The sequence below is a fragment of the Nannospalax galili genome, unplaced genomic scaffold (assembly GCF_000622305.1).
Source record: "Nannospalax galili isolate Female #2095 unplaced genomic scaffold, S.galili_v1.0 scaffold1945, whole genome shotgun sequence".
NCBI lineage: Eukaryota > Metazoa > Chordata > Mammalia > Rodentia > Spalacidae > Nannospalax > Nannospalax galili.
In genome coordinates, this window is record NW_008352138.1 from 378,592 (window position 1) to 400,040 (window position 21,449).

At 51.2% G+C, this 21,449-nt stretch overlaps 2 protein-coding genes across 2 annotated transcripts in view; one reads left to right on the top strand and one right to left on the bottom strand.

The window, feature by feature from the left end:
• Srrd (SRR1 domain containing) overlaps window positions 1-6,379 on the top strand; it is a 6,517-nt gene extending 138 nt beyond the window's left edge. Inside the window, exons 2-8 of the mRNA XM_008849024.3 lie at window positions 5-189; window positions 1,813-1,853; window positions 3,100-3,347; window positions 3,422-3,520; window positions 4,923-5,077; window positions 5,432-5,477; window positions 5,982-6,379. Coding sequence (XP_008847246.2) covers window positions 5-189; window positions 1,813-1,853; window positions 3,100-3,347; window positions 3,422-3,520; window positions 4,923-5,077; window positions 5,432-5,477; window positions 5,982-6,284 — 1,077 coding nt within the window. The 3' untranslated portion in view covers window positions 6,285-6,379. The remainder of the gene's footprint in view (window positions 1-4; window positions 190-1,812; window positions 1,854-3,099; window positions 3,348-3,421; window positions 3,521-4,922; window positions 5,078-5,431; window positions 5,478-5,981) is intronic.
• On the bottom strand, window positions 6,376-21,196 carry Tfip11 (tuftelin interacting protein 11). The gene is made up of 13 exons (XM_008849023.3): window positions 21,060-21,196; window positions 19,562-19,779; window positions 16,394-16,547; window positions 15,966-16,122; window positions 14,351-14,478; window positions 12,977-13,129; window positions 10,764-11,288; window positions 10,584-10,690; window positions 9,680-9,848; window positions 9,019-9,262; window positions 8,500-8,642; window positions 7,919-8,084; window positions 6,376-6,807 (listed from the first exon to the last, which is right to left on the bottom strand). The coding sequence occupies exons 2-13, from the start codon at window positions 19,768-19,770 to the stop codon at window positions 6,452-6,454; spliced, it is 2,511 nt and encodes an 836-aa protein (XP_008847245.1). The 5' UTR covers window positions 19,771-19,779; window positions 21,060-21,196; the 3' UTR covers window positions 6,376-6,451.
• Window positions 21,197-21,449: the final 253 nt, after the last annotated feature.

Here is a 21,449-nt window from a genome sequence, read left to right on the forward strand (position 1 = left end):
TGAGTGCGGCGTCCGGAGGCCAGCCCGCGCTGCCCGTGGGAGCGGGTGTGGGCCGAGCTGCGGTGGCCGACTGCGGGCACGCCCTGTACCCGGGGCGGCTGCCGGGCCCACCCTGCGGGTTCTGCCGCGCCGCCTCGGCAGCCTGCCTTCCCGTGCCGCAGCCTCAGTGACATGGCTCCGAAACATGGCGTAGGCTTGAGCTCGGGATTCAGTGATGTGGTAAAATAAACCCTTCCCGGCACGTGATACACGCCGGGTCAGGAATTGGTATTAATGTTATGCCCAAAGTTGGCAATTTGGGGTGTTCTTTGGTTGCTTGCTATTGGCTCTGTTACATTCAACTATTTGGGGTGGGGTTGCGTGTTGTGGCGCTGCTCTCCTTCCACTTGTGTGGGTCAGGAGGATTAAACCCCGATTATCCGACTCCTGCCGAGCTGTCTGACCCGCGGTGGTTTGGGTTGGGCGGGGGGTGTTTCAACACTATATAGCTCAGGCAGGCCTGGAAATCAGGGAGTTGCCATAGTCTCTCCTAATGCTGAAACAGCAGACGTGAGCCACCTCCATCCACGCACACACATAGCCTATGTTGGTTTTTATAGGCATTGTGAACAGATTACCGTGCGAACATGTGATTGTCACCTTCAGCATCGGTGGTTTATCGATCAGTAGCCATGTGCATTTAAGCCATGGCTTAAATGTCTTCACACTACTTCAGTGTTGAGTATCACAGCCCAGTCAGAAGAGACACATGTATGTGTCAGACCCAACCCTTGGTGCCTTCAAACCCTGTGCCTCCAGCTCTCCCTACATCCCACGATTTGCCCTTTACTTTACAAGGCATACAGGCAGTACCCAGTACACTGGTGTTACTTAGAACTCTGCCTATTTTTTAGTTGCACTCCTGTGTTGCTTACTAATTCGCAGCTCCATGTAGCACTTCTTTAGATCAGTCTGAAGGACCATCACAAGGGGGCCAAGTTAGACTAACTGGGTTCTTCCCTGAAGTTAGGGTCCAGAAGCAATGGCAACCCAGAAGTTACCTCTGAACAGAAAGAAATGACTGGCCACTTCTCTGAGTCTAAAAGCAAGTCTTTCCAGATCTTTGATGGTTGGGAGATGAGGGTGCCTGCAGCTTGGAGAACTCCAGGCACTTCCCATATCAGAGGCACAGTTGCTGTTTTCCTCAGCTTCTGAATCTCCCAGAGCTCCCTGAATGGAGAGGGACCCAGTACTTCATGTGCTGATCCAAAATAGAATTTGCAAAGCTCTGTTAGAGCTTGTCCTTACCCCCTGAAAACATGGATAACCTCTGGGTGGGTGTTCTCAGCTCTACTCTACCTGAGCTCCTGGCTTATTTTAATTCACTGTTGATTTTGTTTTGCCCTGGGCATGTGGAAACCAGTTGACTTGAATAAAGACCAGAGCCTTGGGTTTTCTTTTACTTTCTCTTTATGATAGAAAAGACTGTTTAGAGTCCCTGCTCTGTAGCACTGTGCTACTACTGTGAACTCATTAACGACTCCTTTCTGGAGAGGAAGAATCTAAAGCTCAGACTAAATCCAAGGACTTCCCAGTCTTTATTGAGCTGCAACTGTGAGCTGTGCTATAGGCCAGGGACTCGGAATCCCAGGCTCTCCTGCCAGAAATCCTTTTATCCCAGCAGTCCACCCTCTGCGCCATGGACATGTCACCATGTATCCCCCATCCTGTCATTCAGCAAGAGTAAGCTGTGCATTGGAGAGCACTGCATCCTTCACACATTGGCTCACAATCACTGGAAATGGAGATGATTGTGCCATTTCTTCTCAACAGGGAGGATCTTCGGGTCTCTGATTTCTGCAGTTCAGCATTGGGTGGGTACCAACTGTGAGGGGGGGGGGTGTGGGCGGTGGGAGGGGGGCAGGAGAGCAGAGAAAGATATCCAGGCTTCATTTTGCTTCACGGGGCAGTGTTCATGCTGGGTTCTAATGCTGACTTCCTTAAAGGAGGAAGAGCTGTCTTTGGTACTTACTAAATCTGACAGTTTCTTAATCCACAAAATAGGGATGGTACTGCCTACAGTCTGTGGTGTAGTCAGAGTTCAGTGAGGTGCTTAAGGCCTGGGACAGGGCTTGCCTGGGAAAGAAATGCCAGTCACTGTTGTCACTGCCACAACTTAAATTCATCCTTTTTCCTTGACAACATAGTTCAGACCTTCCCATGCAGCTATCCCTAAAGAGTATGTCCCAGTGGTGAATGAGCAAACCACAGCTACCTTTTTAATCAAAGGCTGTTTGTTTTTCCTGATTTAATTACACATGCCTATGGGATGAACAGCTTTCCAAAATGTTCTAGGATTCTCTTCTTAACAAAGACCTAACAGCCAGTTGGGTTTTTTTTGTTTTTTTAATTTTATGTGTATGTGTGTTTTGTTTGCATATATATAAGTGCACCCATGTTGTGCAATGCCACAATGCCCACAGAGGTCAGAAGAGGGTGTTGAATCCCTAGAAGTGGAGTTATGGATGTTGTTAGCTGCCATGTGGGTGCTGGGAATTGAACCCAAGTCCTCTGCAAGAACAGCCAGTGCTTTTGACCACTGAGCAGCCCTCACAGCCAGTTTTTCATACAGCTTTACCAGGCTGAGATAAAGGTGGCTTTGCCACTACTGTCAGTGAAAATGGGTTCATGTTGAACAAAGGGCCTTGGATTGTGTCGGTAAACGAAAAGGAGGGCTGAGAGAACTCCTTTGCCACAAGATCTGAGCAGTGTTTTTCATTAGTTCTTGATGCCCCAGCCTGGCTCCTCACACACTGAAATGTGATCCTGAGGGCTGAGCTCCTGTGTTGTTATAAAAGCATCCTGCTTCACTGCTCAGGAACTTCCTTTTAAATCAGCACCAATTCCACATTCTCATGGTTTTACATGAAAGTGGTTTTAACGTGCCAATAGGTTTGGGACAGTGCAGTTCAGGGTCCTGTCTTTGGTGGCCCTGGCTGCACAGGCCAGGCAGCTTCTCTCCTCAGCGTTGAAGCCAACTGCCGATTCCTGGTCTTTGCCGTTCTGGCTCCAGTTGTCAGAGTGCACCTTCTGACTGCATTTGGATGCCTGTTCTTTTAGAAACCATCACCCAGTGTCTTGGAGAGCAGCTGGAGCAACTGCAGGCCCCAGTGGAGACTCCAGCAGAGGTGCTGGCAGAAGCCCTGGGAAGCCTGCATCTTGGCTCAGCCCCTGGTGAGTCAGGAGAGCCCCTGGTCCCAGGCACCTGTCTGGTGAAGTGTGTGTGCTATGGTCTCGGGAACTTTGCCTCGTGTGCCACTGCAAGGATCCAACTCGCCTTTCTGCTTCTCCTCCTAGAGAAGTGCCATGTAAGTTTGCCTGCTTCTCCTAAGTCTCACAGGTCTGAGGACCAAGTTCCTGAAACAGCCCTCTTCCTGTCCAGATTCCCAGAAGTCACTGCTGTGTCTATGACCCTCTGTTCAGCCACGTTGAAACCACAGTGCTCATGGCGCTTGGTGTGATGGTCCTCAAAGAGAATGAGGTAGGGGGTCTCGGGAGTGGGGTATGCCATCTCCACGAACCCACCTCTGCTGTAAAAGCTGGTCCCCTGGTGCCTGTGCAGCCCCACTAGTCAGCTTCATTTGGGCCTCTAATGCCCACCATAGAAGCCTGGATCACATAAAACACCGTGAACCATGTATTAAGTTTTGAGCAGTGGGTCCAGAAAGAGCACTAAGTGTGTGTCTGCCACTGCTTAGAGGTGAAGCCCTTTTGGCTGCCTCCAGGATGTGGCTGAAAGATGCTTGCCCTAAGGACAGAACCTCTTAAGCCTTTTTTCTTTTTTTTTTTTTTTTTTTTTTTTTTTTTGTCTTTTTGAGACAGGGTCTCCCTGTAGCCCCAGCTGTCCTGGAACTATGTAGACGAGGCTGGCCTTGAACTCAGAGATCTGCCTGCCTCTGCCTCCCGAGTGCTGGGACTAAAGGCGTGTACCATTACACCTGGCTCCTCTTAAGTCCTTTTTATTTATTTAATTTTTGGCCTTTTTGAGACAGGGTCTCCCTGTAGCCCCCGCTAACCTAGAACTCACTATGTAGACCAGGATGGCCTTGAACTCACAGATATCCACCTGCCTCTGCCTCCACCTCCTAAGTGCTGGGACTAAAGGCATGCACCACCATGCCCCAGCTAATTATTTTATTATTATTATTATTGGAGGGGGTGACATGTACCATGGCCCTCGTGTGGAGGTCAGAAGACAACTTTGTGGAATTGGTTCTACCTTTTATGTGTTAGACATTGAGCTCAGCTCCTGAGGCTTGCATCATCATTCAGCAAGCATCATTATCTGCTGAGCTGTCTCACCAGCCTCTCCTGGGTTGGGGGGGGAGGTGTTGTTTTTACTGACAGTTTCACTCTGGCCCAGGCTGGCTTCAGCAGGTAAGGCCTAGGACACTCACTTCAGCTCACCCTTTGAATGCCAGTCCTGCACAGGTCAGGGCTGTAGGGAGACCAAGTGGGACCCCAGAGTCAGTCACCTCAAGGTCTGTGTGCTAAGCCACCACAGGAGGGGTGTGTGACAGCTCCCTGGGTCCAAGCTGCAAGAAACCACCATGGTCCTGTGTCAGGAGGGAAGCTGCAGGGATGGGGAATGATGCTAGGCAGCCAGGAGGAACGCCTGCAGACAGTGATACAGGACCTAGAGATCGCCCACTGCTGTCCCACTATCACCGACCCAAGCAGCTTCACTTGTGGAGGTTTTTGTGTTCACAGAACACATGTTTATTCAGTCAATTTGAGGTCTTTCCAGACATAAAAACCCATTTCAGCCCTCACAGTTGCTTCACTTTCAGACCCATCACTGTAACGGCCAGCTGGGCTTTGCCCAAGGCTCATCAGCCTGGCCTCCCCCCCACACACTGACATCCTTCCCATTGTTCCCACAGGAGGGCAAGCACAGTGTGGGCATCCAGCCCACAGTCTTCTACATGCCCCACTGTGGGATGGCCCTGTACAACAACCTGCTGTGGAGCAACTGGTCCACAGCTGCCCTTTCCAGGACGGTCATCATTGGAAACAGTTTCAGAAGCCTGGAGGAAAGGTAACCCTGAGCCCTGTGCTGTTCCCTAGTCCTGCAGAGGCCCAAGCCAGACTGACCCTAGGGTGGCAAGGCTTTCCTGCAGGAAACTGGGTGAAAGGGCAAACAGCAGGTCCAGCTTAAAGCAAGTGAAGATGTCTGTAAAGAATCCCTTCTCTTCTGTGTGTGCAGCACACACCCTGGCTCTGCTTCCCAGAGCTGCCTGTACTGTCCTCTCTGACAAGCACGGTTGCTACAACATCCCACTTCCTGCTCATCCCACACTGAATCCCTAAATTCTTAGCAAGTTTTGGTCATCCTATCTGTCATTAATTGAATAAAACAATTCTCATATTTCCTTCTTTACAAAATTTCTAGGTTGTTGACAAGGATTCTGCAGAAAAGTTACCCCTACATTGCAAAGGTACGCATTGGAGTGGAGGGCAGGGAGAGGGTGCGGAGCCGCCTAACTGCTCCCTCCCTGAGATCAGAGGGCCTCATTACTTCTCTTTACTCCCAGGACCAGACTCCCACAGCCCGAATCACAGAAATAAGAATGCCCAGTTCCTCAATTTGCAGAACAAGGGGGGAGGGGTTAGCTTACCTCACAACCATCCTTAACCCTAGTTCTGGGCATTCCATGTGTGTGGTACAGGCAAAACATACATGTAAAAAAGAAATTTAAAGCTGGGCGTGGTGGTGCACACCTTTAATCCCAGCACTTGGGAGGCAGAGGCAGGGGGATCTCTGTGAGTTCAAGGTCAGCCTGGTCTACATAATGAGTTCCAGGACAGCTGGGGCTACACGGAGACCCTGTCTCAAAAAGACCAAAAAAAAAATTTTTTAAAACGACAACTGGGTGGCCATCTGGAAAGGTGAGCCAGAAGAGCAGGCCATGGCTGACCTGCTTCTGGACCTTTCTGTTCAGATTCTGAAGGGCCTGAAGGAGCTCGCACTGCCTCAGACTCCACAGTACATGGACACCTTTAACGACATGTCTGTCCACTGGTTCCCTGTATCAAAGCTGGAGAGACTGTCCAATGATCTGTGGGCATCTCGGGAAGAGCCCGATTATCAGGACTGTGAGGACTTGGAGATCATCAGGAAGCCAGCTGACAGCCCTCTCAGTCACCTGACTGGTGCTGCTGGGGCGGGAGCTGCCATAGACTGCTGCTTTGTAACCGAACACCAAAACCAGAGCAGGAGCACAGCAGGGGCCATCTTGTTCTGAACACCTTGCTGTAGACAGACATGTCTGAAGAGGCATCATACCTATGTCCGGCTCTGGTGGCCATGTCTCCCAAATAGATGTTATTTCTAACCAGGGTTTAAAGTACTGTTTAATTTGTTGCACGTCTGTTCTGTTGGATGCAGGGCTGAGCCTGCTGGCCCCGCAGTCTACTTGGCCATGTCGATGAGGCTCTGCAGGGAGGTGGGCACCCAGGTCTTCTCACCTTGCACAAACACCACGCCCCGGTCGATATAGATCACAATGCGGCCAAAAGTGTACAGCTGCTTGCCCTCGTGCCGCTTGCCAATGACAGGCATGAACACGATATTGTGTTCCTCAGCCTTGGTCTCAATGAGGTCCTTAAAGTTCATGGGCACAGAGCTTGTGGCCACCCCAATGCCCCTCTGTGCCATGTTCTCAGCCTCTCGGCGCTCCTGCATGGCCTCATACTGGAAGTCCTTCCTCCGTTCTGTGTGGGTGAGGTAGGCAATGTTCTCCCTCGCACCTGGCTGCATATAGGCACCTAGGAGAGGGCAGTGAGGAGAGGTGACCCCAGGTACATGAACCCAACATGCAGCATGACTCATGGGGGGTGGGGGTGTTGTGCTTTAAGACATAGGCATTAACAGGACCAAAGCATGTTTGGGGGAGTCAATATCACAAAATTGGTCCGGGAACTTGTGGCTAGTACCAAATACCAGAGGTGAATCAGTGGCAGGTGAGCTGTGGACAAGGCTTGGCCCTACAGAGCTTGCCACCTGCAGTCACAGCTGCTAGACCATCCTGTCTGGTTCACAAGGCCTTCCCATGCTCTAAGTAGGTAGTGCTCCATACCGTGCAGAGCCAGACCCACAATGTTTATCTTCACCCAGCCCATAGAGGCCCCTTGCCCTGCAGGAACAGAACATATATTTGAGGAGCCAGAAGGTACCCCAAATGTTAAGTTTTAAGGGGCACAGAGGAAGCAGTTCTGGGAATACACAAGGTACAAGAGGCTGAGGTGGGGACAGCCCTGGAAAAACCTGTTTGCTTCATTAAACATGACGCATGGGGACAGCTAGGTGAGGTGTCCATGCTGCGATAAATCACAGCTAAGCAGCTACAGCAGCCTTTGCTCAAGAACGGCAACATGCTCAAACTCAGGACACTCAGCTCCTGAGTGGCAGGCTGTGTGCATACTTGAATATCCTTACGACAGAGGCACGGCAACATCCTGAGAACCAAGCAGCTGTGAGCCTAGACACTCAGCAATGGTATAAGAACACTACTGAGTGCCCCACACATAGCTCAGCCCATGAAGCACGTGTCATTACTGTCTCGCAGACATTGAGTGCCACTCCGGAAGCAACTACCCAGTGTTACACTGTCTGCTGTCAGCAGCCCCCAGCTCCTGAGTGTCAGCCACACAGCTGTGGGAGGGCTCAGGTAAAGGGTGCAGCAGTAGGGAAGGCTGCCCTGCAGTTAGCCCTGGCTCCTATCAGCCTCAGGTCACAGGACCAACACAGTGGGAGCTAGTGAGCAGGTGTTCAGTGAGGTGACGTTAGGTGGCTCATGGGGACCAAAACTGGACTGTCAGGCATGTTTAGAAGAATGGAACTTGGAGCCAGGAAATCCCAAACAAGAACCCTACTCACCAACATTGGAGGACACAGCCCTGTTCATGATGTCGAGTGCTTCGTTAAACTTCTCCTTTACAGATGGATGTGCGAGTACCTGGTCTGAAAACATGGACTTCCAGCCCAGGTACCACTTGGTGATCTCCTCATAATTGGGGCTGTTACTGAGCCAGGAGCACAGTACCTGCCAAAGGGACACACAGGATGCTGGGCCAGGCAACACAGGACAGGATGCTAGATCCTGGCAGTAACACAGGAGCAGAGTGTCCCCAGGGGCCACTTGCTCTTCCCAGCAGCTGACACCATGGGCTCAGGAACTCAGCATCCAGCACTGAGGTACAGAATCTGGAGCCAGCCTATGCCAAGTGTTCTTGTACCTAAACATGCCACGCTTCAACTTCCATGTCTCCAGACAGGTTGTGTGAGGAGCAGAGATGATGCAGGCACTCCGTCTATAGACAGCAGCGGGCACTTAGGACCCTGGGACTGGCCCTCACCGTACCCAATGCTCTATTCCCGTACATACTGCATCTGCCACTGGTCAGGCCTTGGCAGAGATTAGGGGGTACCTCCCTTTCCCAGATAGTCCCATAGCTCACCTGAAGCCACTTGGGGAAGAAGTGCTTCTCCAGGAGCCCCACCAGGCTGGAGACAGAGATCATCCCTTCCCAGTCCACCACCCAGTAGAAGGCATCCATATGCTGCTGATGGGGATTGATGACCAGCTCAGCAAGGCACATGCCTGCAGGGGAAATGAGTTCAGCTCCCACAGTGGCAGAGCCATGGAAGCATGTGCCACCAGGTCTGCTCTAGGGTTAATTTTAAGCTCTTGGCTTGGCAATTCTTAAACAATTGTTCCTCCTACCCAGAAACCACTCCCCAGTGATTCACAATTTCAGAGGCCAGTGAATGTTGGGTCCAGAGCCCAAACCAATCTGGTCAAGAAATCACAGGGAGTGAGTCCAATGTCATGGCTCAGACTTAAGGGTCTGCCACGAGGGACAAGCAGTGAGGACCCTGGCTGTGTTTACTCAGCCTCTGCCCAAAGAGGAAACACTACCAAGCTTAGGCCTGCTCTAGATGCCACTGCACCTGGCAACACATTGCCATCTCCTTACCAAGCTTGGGCACAATGTTTTTGACCATGAAGGCCTCCCAGGAGCCTGGGGTAAAGACATCCTTCCAGGGCTGCAGGATGAGCTTGGCTGAGGCATCGCTGGGGTGCCACTTCTGCAGGGCACTAGACAGTTTGCTGCGGATGGGCGAGTAGAGCGGCTCTAGGCGCGCCTGCATGAGGGGCAGCCACGGGTGGATCCATGAGTGGATGGGGACAGTGTCTGTCAGAGGGTTCCAGCTGTCCACCTACAGGGAGGGGAAGATTTAAGTCATGGAGTCATTGGCAGTTTGTGACAGCCTGTGTCCTTGGGAAGGAGACCTGGGTGTCCTGGCATGTGTGCAGAAAACAGACTCCACTGTGAAGTGGAATGGCAGGCATAAGCTGTCCGGCTGCCTTCCAGGCACTCTGCATCCCACATCCCCCCAGAGGGATACCAAAGGCATCCATGACATCATCTCAAGCTTCAGACACACCTAACTTGAGTTTCACTAAAGACACTAGAAAAATGGAATTTCTCTGAGGACATGAAAAAAGGGCAGAATTAATGAATTAACATGGTAGACATTAGCCACACTGTGTCCTGTAATTAGGAGTCTAGTGGCATGCAGCTATAAGACATGCTAGATGCCCCAAGGTAAGCACTCACTGTCCACTCTGCCCACCTCCTTCTGCAGCTTTGGAAAGATGAGCTGATCCAAGATATTGTCCAGGATCCACACAGGGAGGATGGGCACCCAGCTGTCCAGGAAGTCCACCATCGGGTCACAGTTCCTGGGTTGCCACTGGGTGACAACATTCCTAACAAAGGGCATCCAGACTTCCCACATGAGCCTAGGTGAGAGACAAGGGCAGCCAGTCAGCCACACTGCTTTCCACAGTGTACAAGGCACACTACCCCCACTTCTCTAGAACAGAAAAACATCCATATGGACCCCTGGCACAGGAAACCACAGGCCAGTCCCCATTACGGCTCCCAGGACTGTATGGACCGCTGGCACGGGAAACCACAAGCCAGTCCCCACAGATCCCGAATGTCCTCTTGGTCCTGGACCTGGGGTATCCTCAGAGGTGCCACCCACTGGCAGGACTGCAGGACCATGTTGGCTAATAGCCCTGGTGTCAGTACTTTCCCCATAAGAGCCTCTGTCCATAGACAGTATCTCACACACTCGGGGTCCCAGACTGAACATCCCTTCCTGAGATAACTCCACCCTCATGCCACATAGGTCCTGTCTTGTTCTTGGTTCTCACTACCCAGAGTGCATCCTGATACCTGTTCACTTCCTTATCTGCCACCTGCCTTTTCCACTGGACTGTGGGTGAAAGCTCTTTCCAAGGTTAGCCTGGCTCCGGGCACAGTCAGGACTCAACAGTGAGTGAGTAAGTGAGTGAGCTTCAGCTCCTAGAGTATGGCAGGCAAGCAGCACAGGGTCAGTAAGGACCATAGTAGCTGCCGTCGGTCTTCAGAACCTATTCCCCGTTTTCCCTGGGCCCAAGCCACATCTATGGAAAGTGTCCAAGGACGGAGTGACACCCCACCCCCTTCTCCCTGGGTCTGGGCCGCACCTGTGGAAGGCATCGGAGGACAGGTCCTGGCTGCTGTGGGACAACAGCTGGTCATTCTCCAGGAGGCTTTTCCACTTGGAGATGATCTGGGTGCCATAGGTGCCGTCCTGTGGGGAACACAGGCATCATCAGCCCGATCTCAGCACAACCATGTGCCCCAGCAGGCTGTACCCAGCTCACCTCAAGGGGGTCCCAGTCCTTAAAGTAGTCCTTCATAAGTGGGTGGACGATGGCCACAGCCAGGTCAGCGCGGTCGGCCAGACGGTATTCCTCGTAGTACTTGTCCTGCAGCGTCTCAAAGACGTGAGCGCACTCATCCAGGGTGAGAGGGTCGGCACCATGAGGCTGCATGCGCCGCTCGCACTCCTCCACCAGGGCCAGCACCTTGCTGAGGTTGGAGATGACGCGTTCCTCGTGTGCCAAGACCTCAGCAGTCTTCTCGAGCTCGTGTGACAGGCTGACCACCATGTCGCGCTCATACTGTAGCTGCCGGTCACTCTGGATGATCTCCTGCTCCGTGCGCTCAATGAGCAGCTGTAGGTTGTGCTCCAGCTCAGGCAGCGCGAAGCCGGGCACCTTAGCATCCTTGCCTGGCACCGATGGCTGAGACAGCAACGGCAGCCCATCGTCAGGCACACTGTGCTTGTGGCTGATCTGGCTGTAGCTGTAGTAGACCTTTTGCTCCCGGCCAGTCATGTCGATTACCTTGGAGAGAGGCAGAAGGACAGGGGCCAGTCATGCCTGTCAGCCACCACTGAGCGGGGAGCCACCATGCTGGACAGGGTGGTGGGAGGGAAGCACTCTCTCCCTGGGTCCCATGGAGAAGCCCAGGGAAGAGGAGGCTGGAGGCTAAGCAAGCAGTTTTAGGCTGATCCCTTTGGGTAGCTGTTAGTAACAAAGACACTGGGAGGGGGATGAGTATCAGTGACAGGAGAAGAGCAGATGCTGTGCTGATGGGGCTGAAAAACCAGTCAGTCAAGACAGGGAACTCGGCCGCCAATCACATGTACCACCAAACACGTGTATAATAAACACAGGGAGAACCCTTGGGGGCGGGGTGGCATGCTGTTCAAATGTGACCTTTGGTTTTGTTTTTTGGTTATTTTTGTCTTTTTGAGACAGGGTCTTCCAGTAGCCCCACCTGATCTAGAACTCTCTATGTAGACCAGGCTGGCCTAGATCTCAGAGATCTGTCTGCCTCTGCCTCCCAAGCACTGGGATTAAAGGCATGTGCCACCACTTTCAGCTTAAATGTGATCTTTGGGAACATGGAAAATATTTTTTGTACTTTTGCTTCTCTATTTCTTGATTCTTTAAAACGCCCTGCACACTACTCTTGTAGTAAGGATTTTTTTAAGTTTAAACACAAACTATACAGAAAACAACAATTCATAGTTACAGGACAAAGGCAGAGTAGGAATGAACTGATTGCAGTACTTTTGGAAAATGAGCAATTCCAGGACAGCGCCTATAACAAATTAGCCCTTGAAGCCCGGACTAGACCAACCAGCCCAAAACCAGTGTGCACACTTGTGAGCTGATACAGAGCACAGGACGCTGACCACAAGCTTGAGCTCTGAGACACCCTCACTACCCTACACCAAACCAGACAGGCAGCTGCCACTGCTGTGGTCTGGCTGTGTGGAAAGTGACAATCTATGATACCAACATGTCCATCACAAGGAGGAGGTCATCCCTACCATCCTGCCCCCAACTTGCTAACCTCACACACAACTACAGCATACCTGCCAGCCAGTCAGCCCCACGTTATCAAATGTCACCTCCCTAAGAGGGCAGAACCTGCTCCTGCCTCCTGCCCATGGCCATCCTTCTCACCTGCGTACTGCTGGCAACCTGTCCTTGCTCTACATATAGCTGCGGTGCAGCTCCCCAGCCAGGCGCTGCACTCAGCAATAGGCACATGAGGTTGTGTTGTTTGACAGTCTTGGGGGTGGAACCCAGGACCTGGCACAGGTTGGGCAAGTGCTCTACAACTGTGATGCACCCCAGTCTGTTGAGTTTTTTGTAACAAAAGTGTCAGTGACTTGGCTGAGTATAAGCTCCAGAAAGACAGGAGTGTGGTCTGCTTCACCCTGCTGTACCAAAGGGTACTTGGCAGAGTAAGAACTGAACAGTAGTCTCACACACGATACACTGGAGATCCCAACACCTAGGAGGCTGGGGCACAATTCTGTGCTTGAGGTCCACCTAAGCAAAACAGTGAGTTGCAGGCCAGCTTGGGTTAAAGGTAGGATTCTGTCTCAAAAGCAAGGCAAGAGGGAAATGACACACACATCCACACAAATAACCTAGTTACTACACCAAAGAACTTCAGAGAATGGCCACTGGTGACAGGTGAGAGGTTCTGGCTCTGCCTGCCCAGGCCCTCATACCTTGACCTGAGACAGCTCCTTCTGAGGAGCTGTGAGCTTCTTGCTGATCCTGCCCTTGGCCTTCAGCTCTTCCACTGTCTTGTAGGAGTACTTGGGCTTCTTCTTGCTTCCGCTGGGGTCTTTCCTCCACTGACTCAGCTCCTTCTGAAACTCCTGGGAGAGGGATGACATAGTGAGTCTCCTCAGGAGGTCCCAGTTCCCACAGCAGCTGGGGCAGCCAGGGCCCTCAGCAGAGCTGCAGGCACCCCAGGCCTGTAGGACACCAGACCACCAACAGCACTTCTCAACACCCTGGACAGGTAGTGAGGTGGCAAAGTCAGGTGCCCCTGAGGAGCCAAGTGCCACTTCCTGTGCACTGGTCACAGGTGGGCCCTGCTAGCCTTCAACTCACCTATGTAAAACTCAGGAACAAGCATGAAGGATTAAGTCCACAACACCTTGCTTCCAGTTTAAAATGAGAATATCTACACAGGCCTCATGTGGCAAGTTGTTGTAAGCCCTGGGCACACAAAGCTCTGCAGGTCAATGAGCAGAGACCAGCACTCGTGAGGACTTGTGGTCCCACCCTGCAAATGAGTTCCATGGCTGCCAGTTTATGTTTTCATACTGATTTAACCTGTCTCTGCTTTTTTCCAGTGTGTGGCGTTAGATCTGTCAACACAACACCCAGGGCTGTATGGGGCCTATGCAGAGCCTGCCCTGCAGCCACAGGACCAGGACTTGCCTGTCACACTCTCTACTGTCACATCTGCTCTCCTCCCATACACCTAACCCTATGACAGGCCTGACACCTGCCAGCTGTCCCCTCCTATCTAAAGGTCAGTGCAAAGAATGCTGACAGCATCTCTGTGTCGGCTTTTCCTCATGAGCACAAGGACAAAGGGAGGCTTCAATCAAGGTTGACTGGCAGCTGAAGGCTTCCTGCAAATGAAACCCAGGCCCCAAGGGCTCTGCAGGAGGCTGGCCACCTCTGACCACCTGTTCCCTCCTTGCTGTATGCACCCTCCCATCACACCTCCTGATACAATCCTCAGTGGCGTAGCTTCTCAGCCAATGGCTGGCAGTGTCTTCACTGCCCCCACTGCTTCTGCCTGCTCATCACTGACTCACCTGAAAAGCTTCCATGCCTACCAGGACTCCCTGCCCCTACTCACTAACACAGCCCTTCCAGGTGCTTCTTACCACACACTGCCATTTCTAACCACACAAGGGCTGCCTGTGCACGTGATTCTGTCCAACAGGCTGAACCAACACCAGAGCCTGGCATGGAGCAGGTGTGTGACACCTGAAGACCAACAGAATCCATGACCCATGAATAGAGAGCTGTCTGAAATGGCTCAGGAGTCACCTGTCCACACCCCACCTTCTCGTTACCTCTTCAGCTTCCTCTTCTGAGTCCACCACGGGGAAGTCCTGCAGAGACTGAGTGGTCCGCTCTGAGCCATAGGCCCCCACAGCTCCTTTGCCCTTTCTCTGTTTGGCCTCAATTGGGTTGATGATACCTGCCAAGGTCAGCGAGACAGAACAGACCCTTCAGACCCAAGCAACCCCTGAAAATACCACTAGGCAGAAATGCCCTGCCCTGTGCCTGAAACACCACCACATCACAAGGGACTTGATGCTTGAGACAGGTCATCTCTGTTCTAAGTACAGACTGCCACTTCCACGAGTCAGTTTGGGTAGGCTGGTGGAAAACACATTTCTAACTCATTGCTCGGCCTCAGGGTATGCCCATCCAGGCATTCAGAGGCCTGTGTGGCCAGCACAGTAATTCAGGGGAACAGATGAGAGAAGACAGATGCAGGCTAGTATGGGGTTCATAGCGCCAGTGATCAACCTGTGCAACATGGCTAAGCCCTGGAAATAAACAGGAGCACAGCATTTCTGGGAGCCTCCCGACCTTTCCCATCAGCACTGTTGACATCTCATGGAGATCTGCCTTCTCTTCCAGCCTTGTCTGGCATGTAGCATTTAACATGGACAGCTCCTCAAGTCTGCATGTAAACTACTGAGAACACTTCTAATTGAACTCAGTTCTTGGGCAGCAACACAGAGAGACTTCCCACAGGAAGCAGCCAAGCACTCGCTCTGCATGGCTGCAAGATGGAGGAGACAGCTGTGTGCTATGGACAGGAGAATTCCGCTCAACGAACAAGGCATAGATGCAGCCTTGGCCAGTGAAAAGTCACAAAGCTTGATGATCTACTTGAAGCCAAGCCCCTAACTGGGAGAACACAAACCCCGTAAGCAGGAACCACAGCACTGAGCTTCAGGGTCCAGGTGGGCAAGCTCCTGGGAATGATCAGAGCAGGGCAGGTGGTGGGAACTGAGGAGACTGCTTCTAAAAGGCTCTACACAGCCCCAGGGATGACTGTGAGGCATCTAAACCACTACCAGACCTAGTTTGGTTTGGTGTGATGTGGTGTTGGTTGTTTTGGTTGGTTTTTTGTTTTGAGACAGGGTCTCCCTGTAGTTCCAGCTGGTCTGAAGCTCACTATGTAGAACAGGCTGGCCTTGAACTCACAGAAATCTGCCTGCCTCTGCCTCTTGAGTGCTGGGACTATAGGCATGCGCCACCACGCCCGGCTGCAGGCCTGGTTTTAATATTAGCAACTAATTTAAAATTGCCTGATTTCAATATTAGCAAGTAATTCAACTCTTCAGAAACACTGTCCAAGTCAAAAAAACACCTGTCTGCAGCCTTAGATCGTGATGTTTTTCCTCCCACTCACAGATCTTACTGAATCTGGGTTCTGAGAGTCAAGGTGGCTGAGAAGCACAGCTCGCCTGTGCTGCTAAACCAAGCTGCAGAGTTGACAGCTATTTGTGTTTCTGAGTCTGAGCAGCCATCCCAAAGCTATGCGCACGCTCAACAAGTAGAAGACCGCGCCACACTTACAGGACTCATAAAAGGGAAGAGACGGAAGAAGGGAGTCTCCCCCTCTCCCTGCCCACCCCTCCACTCACTCTCCTTGGGCTGCAGCCTCACCTTGTGCATTCTTGCCAAGGCCACGCCCAGGGACATAGCCCATCTTCTGCAGTAGCTTTTGGCCGATCCCTTTTGTGTGTCTCTCCCAGCTGCCAAAGTCCATGAAGGACTTGGTCCCTCCTGCAAAGCCTTTCTGGCTGGGCTTAAAATTGCCACCCTGTAAAAAAGGTAAGACAAGGCTTAGTGATGAGAAAAGACAAAGATGGCTCAGCCAATGAGAAAACAGCCAAGCAGTTACCTCCCACTATGAAAAGCACATGAACCAAACCAAGGACATAGGTCAGTGAAGAAGAGACTGTAGGGCCCCAGGCCTGTCTATGGGAGAAGTCCACACATGGGTGCCAGCTAGGCTTCTCCTTGGCTAGACAGTGTCTGCACTGCAGTGAACCCTAAGGGCACCCTGAGGGGACCACCCTGCAGGACTGTACCGTTTTTAATTTCTTTGGTCCAAAATCCTTCGGGAAGTCCTCCTGCTTCACAGGTTTCTCCTCCTCATCAGAATCTTCGGAGTCTACCTCCTCAGCAGCCCCTTTCTTGAGCCCTGCACTGATGAAGTTTACAGGCGCGGAGTAGTCTCGGGCTCTGCAGACAGACACAAAGCCTGACTCGTAAGAAACTCTGCAGTCACTGGTCCTAGAAACTGCTTACTATGTGGTCTGTTTAATTCAAATCTGCCACTATCAATACAGAGCTGATTATAAATGACAACTTATCTATCTCCCTTTGACATTTTAAAAATGTTATTTGTCATGATTATGTGTATGATGGGGAGCACATGTACTAGGCAAGCATGTAGAGCCAAAGGAGAACTTTGTGCAAGTGGTTCTCTCCTTCCACCTTCTACATGGGAACCAAGGATCAAACTCAGGCTGTCAGATTTGTGTGGCAAGCACCTTTACCTGCTGAGCCATCTCACTGGGTCCCTCTTTTAAAATTTAAGACTATTTTGCAAAGAGTTGGAAATGCAGCTCAGTGGTGGAACACTTAACCTTGTGTGCAAGTGGCCCTAGCAATTCCCAGAACCCCCTAAAAGCCTTTCTTTTAGATACTACTCCAAGTGCAAAACTCAAGTAGGAGTAGAAAAATTCAGATAGATAAAAGCCCCAAGTAAAATTAATTAAAATTCTGAGTGTAGCTGGGCATGGTGGCACATGCTTTTAACAGCACTCAGGAGACAAAGGCAGACAGATCTCTGTGAGTTCCAAGTCACCTAGGGCCTATCTCAAAACAAACGAACAAACACCTGAGTGTAAAGCACATGAACAATTATGTCAATCAAACTCACAAAAAGCTTATTAAAGTTAAGAGAACTGAACTAAATGCTCCAAATTAACTGAAATGTACTGATTTAAAATTCTGAGTACTTTAAGAACAGTATTAAGGTAAAGTGGGCTGGGAGATAGACCAGTAGCTGAAGTGCTTGCTATGCAAACAAAAGGACCAGAGGCTGGAGAGATGGCTTAGCAGGTAGAACATGGCTGCTCCTACAGAGGACTGGGGTTTGGTTTCCAACACCATATCAGGCAGCTCACAACGGCCTGTTAATGGTGATCTGATGTCTCTGGCCTCCATGGGCACATAAACCCACACAGGCACATACACATAAATAAAAATAGAAGAACAAGCTGGAAGAGCTATCAAAGAAGAGTCCCAACGTCAGCCTTGGGTTTCTGCATCTATGCACTCACACACACACACACACAAACATGAAAAAGAAAGAGAGCAGGCTCTTAACCTCACCCCCTTTTGTAGGGAAGGAAACTCTGGCTAAAGGAACACAGAGAAAAATTCCAGTGGAAAACCTCGGCATTTTACAACACACCATGATGCTTGATAAACTGACCAGCTATGGCAACAATGGGATCCAGGGAGTATTTTCCTAAAGGGTGCAATGTAATTTATGATTAAAAGACAAAATTTAGGGACTGGAGAGAGTGCTCAGTGAGTGGGTAAGAGCACCAGATGCTCTTGCAGAGGACCCAGGTTCAATTCCCAGCACCCACATGGCAGCTAACAACCATGTGTAACTCCAGCTCCAGGGGATCCGACGCCTTCTTCTGACCTCTGTAGGCATTGCACAACACAGGTGCACTTACACACATGTAGGTAAAACACTCACACACATAAACTAAAAATAATAAATAAAATATTAGGTGGGGGTGCACACCTGTAGTCCCAGCACTTGGGAGGCAGGCGGATCTCTGTAAATTCAAGGCCAACCTGGTCTATATAGCGAGCTCCAGGCCAGCTGGGGCTACAGGGAGACCCTGTTTCAAAAAGACCAAAAAAAAAAAAAAAAAAAAAAACCAAAAAAAAACAGAACAAAATAATTTTTTAAAGACCAAACTTAGATTCATGGGGGGTCAAGGTTCCAATTCTAGCCCACCCTCTCCCTAGCTGTGCCACTTGAGCCTCAGTTCCTAAAATTGGGATGAAACAGCCTGTGGACACAAGCCTACAGTCCTGGCCGTTTAGGAGACTAACGTCAGAGCATCCCAAGCTAAAGGCCTGCCTGGGCAACTTGGTGATACCCTGTCTCAAAACAGAAAGTAACAACATACGTGAGGCCACAGCACAGTGACACAGCACTTACCTAGCATACTGAGGCCATGGGTTCAACCCCTAGTGCCATACCAAAAACTGTAAAAAGGTACGGAAGGGGTAATAACAATGTGCCTCTCTCATAGGGTAAAGGACAGCAGCTTGTGAAGTATCCTGAACAAGGAGGCAAGGTGGAGCTTACCCATTATTATCACTGTAAATCAAGCCACCCTTGATCCCTGATCACTTACCACACAGCTCCAGCCTTCCCTGTAGGCAAGAGGAAGCTGAGCCCACCCCTGCACTTTCTCTCCAGACTCCTTTACGAGGCAGGACCATTCTCAATGGGCAGGAGCAAAGGCCAAAAGGCAAGAAACAAACCCAGATCTACCACACAGAGGGTAAGAGCTGAGGCCATACATGAGCCCACTCTGGGCAGACAAGACCTTCCTCATCTCTCAGGCTCCATCCTACATGGGTCTCATCACTTTTTAGGGAACCAGGGCAAAACATACACTCTCTACCACAGTACTTCTCAAACTCAGTCACCACCAAGTACCATCAGTGCCCTAGTGCCTCCCAAGGGCTTCTGCATGCCCACACTTTGCCTACAGTCCTAGTTACCATCTATCTTTGTTTCAGATTACAGGGCCTTTCTCCAGAGTGTCCTTCCCTGACCTCCCAGAAGAGGTTCCCTGTCCTTCAGACAGCTGAAGAGCCCTCCTCCCCCAGGTCACTGTTCCTCAGCTGCACTGTGGTTGATTAGCACTTCAATAACCACCAGGCAATGAGATCCAAGAAGGCCAGGGCTGGGTGACAACAGTAATACACAGCACACAGTAACTGCTTCATGAACTGCAGACTGAGGATCAGATTGGCTGGTGAAGCACCAGCTGGAAGGGGAACCTGTTCCCACTCTGGCCTCCCCCCCGCCCCTGCCACCCCCAACACACAACAAAATGCTCTTGCTAAAGTTCACCAGAACCAGGAGAGAAGTCTTATGGGGCTTTCTGCCCTGTCCCTGGAGCAAGGGCAAGCAGCCCAGTGGGCAGTACCGTTTGCCTCCGAAGCTGGGTCTCTCCTCATCCGAGTCACGCTCAGCCCACACCCCATAGGTGGCCTCTTCCTTGGTCTGCCAGTGGCGCTGCCGGTTGGGGTTGAACTCATTCTGCAGATCCCATTCAGTGATCTCAAAGTTCTCTCGCTCATCATCATCGTCATCCAGGTGGCCTTCCCCATCCCGGTACAAGTGGGACAGAGACATGGTCAGTCACTGAAGGGACACAAAGGGCAGTGTGAGAAATCCTGGAGGCAACAGGGTCCTGGAGTCTCTATTCCTCATCAGCTCCAGACCTTCTTGAAGCACATCCAAAGTCCATTAACCTCACACTGCTCTTCAATAAAGCAGTGACTGAGGCACATTTGAGAAAACTCCTGAAACACCAAAACCAAAGACTGGCCAGCAGTCCACAGGAGGCTAACAACCTGACTCCATTGGTCTAATCTGTCAAACACACACACACACACACACACACACGCGCGCGCGCCAGAAAAAGAAGTACACAGTTCTATACATTAGCAGCTCAAAAGGTGAGTAGCCACCTGACTTTTCCTATTATCCAGGAAAAGAAATATTTAGATTATTTCATGATGACATGCAAAGCCACTTAGGTATGACACTCAGGTTTTCCTCCCCAAACCTGAATTGACGTGCTGGAAGGCTTTGGGCATTATGGACACTACCTTAATACTTACACCTGCACAGTGTGGCCTAAAACCATCTGTTCTGCCCAGCAGACAAAATCCAGCCATCTTATAAAACGCATCGGTGACCACAGTCAACTTCAGAAACAACTTATAAGGACTGAGTAAGATGGTGCTTTAAAAAAACAAACCCTGGACTGGAGAGATGATTCTGCACTAGCTGCCCTTGTAGAGGATCTGACCTGTGTTCAGTTTGGTTCCCAGTACCCACTTGGCCCTAACAACTGTTCCTAACTCCAGTTCCAGGGGATCTGACACGCTCTTCTGACCTCCGCGGACATTGCAGGACAGGGGTGCAAGTTACATTCATGCAAACAATACCCTCATATATGTAAAATAAAAATAAATAAATAGGGGCTGGAGAGATGGCTCAGCGGTTAAGAGAAATGGGCTCTTTCAGAGGACCCGGGTTCGATTCCGAACACCCACATGGCGTCTAACAACCGACCGGAACTCCAGTTCCAGGCGATCCGAGACCTTCTACCCTCCGTGGGCGCTGCACGACACGGTGCACTTACACACATGCAGGCAATACACCATACACATAAAAATAATAAATACAATATTGAAAATAAATCGACCAATCAAAAAAATTTAAAAAAAAAAACCCAAAACCCTGAGCTCCCATCCCAACAGATGCTCCTGAACAGTGTGCCCCTTCAGTCCGCTCGTTGGGGGTCACCTCAGTACCAGGCATGACTGGACAGTGAGCCCCGAAAGAGACTGTGAAATCGGGCACAGCCAGAGTTCAGCTCCCGCCATCCTCCCCGGGGCCCCCGGTCCGCTCACCTCTCCCACGGCGCCCAGAACCTCCAACAGCTTTCCAGAGCCAGAAAACATACGGTCCGCCAGCCAGTCAGAACCCGGATGTAGTGCTCCCGGCACGACGGAAGTGACGTTGTGACGGAAATGACGCGTTGTTGGTCCAGCAGCCGATTTAACGCTAAACCAGCCCCACCCCACCCCCACCCCCGGGGCGGGGGCGGGGTTGGGGCGAAAGGCTGGGGATCCCGCCCTATCCTGCGCCCCTCATCCCGTCCTGCACCCCGCGCAGACCTTGGCCACAGGGGCGCCACTGTCTGGACGAGAGCCGAATCTAACCGGGACAGCTGGCGGCAGCCCTCTGGGCCTGTCAGGGAACCCCAGATGAAGGACTCTCGGGACTCCACGCAGGGGAAG

Coding starts and splice junctions, on each gene's coding strand:
- Tfip11 (XM_008849023.3), bottom strand. CDS start 19,770: ATGTCTCTGTCCCACTTGTACCGGGATGGGGAAGGCCACCTGGATGAC. Junction 16,548..19,561: donor CCCAGCTTCGGAGGCAAACG/GTACTGCCCACT, acceptor GTCTGTCTGCAG/AGCCCGAGACTACTCCGCGC. Junction 8,085..8,499: donor TCTTCCCCAAGTGGCTTCAG/GTGAGCTATGGG, acceptor TCCCTTTGGCAG/GTACTGTGCTCCTGGCTCAG.